At 40.2% G+C, this 3,498-nt stretch overlaps 1 protein-coding gene across 1 annotated transcript; it reads right to left on the reverse strand.

The window, feature by feature from the left end:
• Positions 1-1,021: 1,021 nt before the first annotated feature.
• LOC121998257 (heavy metal-associated isoprenylated plant protein 3-like) lies at positions 1,022-2,723 on the reverse strand. The gene is made up of 5 exons (XM_042553077.1): positions 2,578-2,723; positions 2,317-2,473; positions 1,945-2,171; positions 1,775-1,862; positions 1,022-1,645 (listed from the first exon to the last, which is right to left on the reverse strand). Exons 1-5 carry the CDS (start codon positions 2,584-2,586, stop codon positions 1,182-1,184), a joined length of 945 nt encoding a protein of 314 aa, XP_042409011.1. The 5' UTR covers positions 2,587-2,723; the 3' UTR covers positions 1,022-1,181.
• Between the last annotated feature and the right edge of the window lie 775 nt (positions 2,724-3,498).

Below are 3,498 nucleotides of genomic sequence, written 5' to 3' on the forward strand. Positions count from 1 at the left end.
CCACGTAAGCAATGGAATATTATAAAATTTTATGAAATTTTCTTCCAAGAAAATTCCAAGAGAAAAATTATAATATTGAGAACCTTTAATTTTATTATTATTATTATTATATTGTTACCAAAGGGTGCTGCTCTTTTAAAGTTATAAAGGGTCGGTTTACTTAATATGGCCTTTTCAATAGAGAACTAATTTCAGTGAAAAAGAAAATAAAATGTCATTTTTCCCCCTCAATTTTACTGTTCTTGAATCGAAGTTCTCTCCTCCTTAAGCTTTTTCTCATCATCAAGGCATGTAGAATTTTAAGATCTTCATCTTCATTGTTAAGTCTCTTTGAGCATACTCCTATAAATATAAATATATAGTCAAGTTGAATAATTTTGATCGAATTATTTATATTAGAAGATTTTTTAGTCCTCCAAAGGAAAAAAAAATGAATCTTTTTCAATGTTTGCTATTATTTATGACTGTTATATATTATAGCAACTTTGATTGAAATTAGATAAATTATTCTATATTATAATAATTTTATTCAAATTATTATACATTATAGTAGTTTTAGACAAATAAAATTAATGTACGTTGTATCAATTTTATGTAAAATTATTATAAGAGTATGAAACAATAATATTTTTAACTTAAAAAATGAAATGCGATGTTGTTTTGTTAAATTTAAAAATAAGGGCACTTTTTTTCATTTCTTCTTGAAAATTTTTAGTAGTAGCACATATATTGGTTTATAAATCAATTGACAAAAAATAAAATCGAGTCCTTTTATTTTGTAATTTCACCAATTTTGGCGTATAGAGAGGGAACGGTCGAGTAGGAATGCTCAAATGTTCTCAGAATACCTAAAGATTATTTGACTATAATAATGCTGTTTTAGCTTGTAAAAACTGGAATTGATGGCTTTTGCTTGACTTTAAATTTATTCAATTTTGTGCTATTTAAATATAAAGTATATTTTGTAATTAGGATTTTTTTTATTTTCCAGTAATAAAATCAGAGCCACACCCTTCCTCGATTTTAAAACCAATAACACAAATTTTGAATAAAGAAAAATTAATTCCCGATATTTCTTTCCCTTGCGGCATTTTCGCTTATTTACTTTCGTCGTTAGCGTCCGCACTAATGACTAATCCGTTACATTAGTCTGCAGGCACCGGGCGGTGCGACTAGCGCCATCACATTATGGAGCAGGCGTTCGGGTTCTCGTCGCTGAACATCTGCGGGGCGTGCACCATCTCGATGCGGTAACCATATCCCGGATACCCTCCGTACGGACTGTAATTATCCGTCCTGTTGGCCTCGATTACCGTCGTCGCCATTGTCGTCGCGGTCGTCGACGCCGCTGCCGCCGGCGGTGGCGGTGGAAGAGACGCCGTAGCTTCCTGCTTCTTTTTCTCATCCTTTTTCTCCTTCTCATCTCCCTGCTTTTCTTCCTCTTTCTTCTCACCGCCGGCCTTTTCCTTCTCCCCGCCCTTCTTCTCCTCTTTCTTCTCGCCGCCGCCTTCCTCTTTCTTGGGCGGGACGATCTCGAAGTTGCGCTTGATCTTTTCCTTCAGCGCGTCGGGGAGCGTCTTGGCGTTCATTGTGCCCTTCACGGTGACCAAATTCTTCGCGGCGTCTACCGTCACCTCCTCGACGCCTGAGAGGTCACACGGATCAAAATCCCTAATTTGATAATCTTGGCAATCTTTTTTTTTTTTTTTCTGTTATGGAATCGGATGAAGACGGCTCAAAAAAAATGAAGATGGCACAAGAAATCAAATTTCACCTTTAATCTTGTAGATGTTTTTCTTGATCCTGTGGACGCAGCCGTCGCAGTGGAGGCGAATACTGAGCACCACCGAGATCACTTCCGGCTGATGAAAAGAATGACGACAGGTAAGAACAAAATGATTGAAGATTCTTTGGTTGTTTTGCGGCTGCAAAGCAATGGCTTACGGGTTTAGGTTTCGCTTCTTCTTTCTTAGGTTCTTTGTCTTTGCCGTCCTCGTCTTTGTTCTTCTTCTTGTCTTCATCCTTGGGCTTCTTGGGAGGGTCTTTGGGGGAGATGAACTCGACCTTCTTCTTGGTCTTGGCCTCCAGGAGCTCCTTAAGCTGCCATGGATCCACCTTCCCGGTAACCTTAAGCCTGCCTGTCGCCGGATCCGCGCTCACGCTTTCCACCCCTGCATCACGATTCACGACTCGATCCCTAAGCTCGACAACGAAATTGCAAGATCCATTCCCAAAAATTCTATTTTGAAAGAGGATAGATAGAATCCCGATCGATTCCGAAACAGGAAGAAAAAGGGATATGGAGGTAGCGCGTACCTTGCAGGCCTCTGACGAGTTTCTTGACCTTGTGGGCGCAGCCCTCGCAGTGCAGATCGAGCTTGACCTCGACGGCGGTCGGCTTTTCTTCCTTCTCCTTCTTCTTCTCCCCGTCGACCTTCTTTTCGCCGTCCCCCTTCTTCTCCTTCTCCTCTTTCTGCCATTACATCACAAAGAAACGAACTAGTAAGCAGGTGATGGTGATGAAATCTTGCTCATGAAGAGAAGAAACGGAGGCGAGAACGCAGGGTGCCTTCGTACCTCGCCCATTTCCAGCGTCTCAGGTATCGCCCTCTTCAAACTCAAACTTGTTCTTTGGAATTAGAAGACGAGGAAATGATGTTTGGTAGCAGCCAGCGTATAAATAGACTCGCAGTCGGGGAGGGGGAGGAAGGGAGGGGATTGGATTTGGTGCCCGACCACCAGATTTGAAATCGGATTCGGATCCTTCGGAAAGCGTGGACGGGTGGGTAGTTGTTCACCCGCACCATCATCATGATCATCACATGCATCCATGGGGGATGGTCATGTGTCGATGATGATGGATGCAGCCGTGCGGCGTACGAGGCGTAATCATGCGGACGCCAAGGCAGCCAAAGGTCGACGGCGTCCCCGGTAAACGTTTGTCTCGCGATGCGGATTGACGGTGCCACGTCATCACCTCGTGTCTCGAGTCGTAAGATGTTTATGTAAAGAAATTGTAATGTTTAGGTAAAGTTTGTAGGACATTAAATTGTAATATTTATGTGAAGAAATATTATTTTGATCCTCACTGCTCCAAATTAACGAAGGACATAAAAAAAAATTACAATGAAATCCAATGAAGAAGCACATTACATCGTGACACATGATCATTTAGATTTAATTTGTGATGCGCATCAGGAAAATCCCTTAGTAAAACTCTAGTTCTATTACATCTAATTGCACTCAATTGTAGCACTTAGATAAAATTAAACCACACACCTAGGCTCATTTGTAATATTCTCAAAAATATTTTATTGTGTGTCTAATCTTCTCGGTGTAAATGACTATTATATTAAAGTCAATGTCTTCCATGATTTTTCCGCTTCTAGAATGTATTTGAGTCATCCTAAAGAGATCGTTAAGATGATGAATTTATCTTAATGAATGAAAGATTAAAGTATAGTCCCTAAAGTAATGGTATAGTGGTAGAGCATCTTC

The sequence above is a fragment of the Zingiber officinale genome, chromosome 6A (assembly GCF_018446385.1).
Source record: "Zingiber officinale cultivar Zhangliang chromosome 6A, Zo_v1.1, whole genome shotgun sequence".
In the NCBI taxonomy this organism is placed as follows: Eukaryota; Viridiplantae; Streptophyta; class Magnoliopsida; order Zingiberales; family Zingiberaceae; genus Zingiber; species Zingiber officinale.

Coding starts and splice junctions, on each gene's coding strand:
- LOC121998257 (XM_042553077.1), bottom strand. Junction 1,863..1,944: donor AAGAAGCGAAACCTAAACCC/GTAAGCCATTGC, acceptor TCTTTTCATCAG/CCGGAAGTGATCTCGGTGGT. Junction 1,646..1,774: donor AAACATCTACAAGATTAAAG/GTGAAATTTGAT, acceptor GTGACCTCTCAG/GCGTCGAGGAGGTGACGGTA.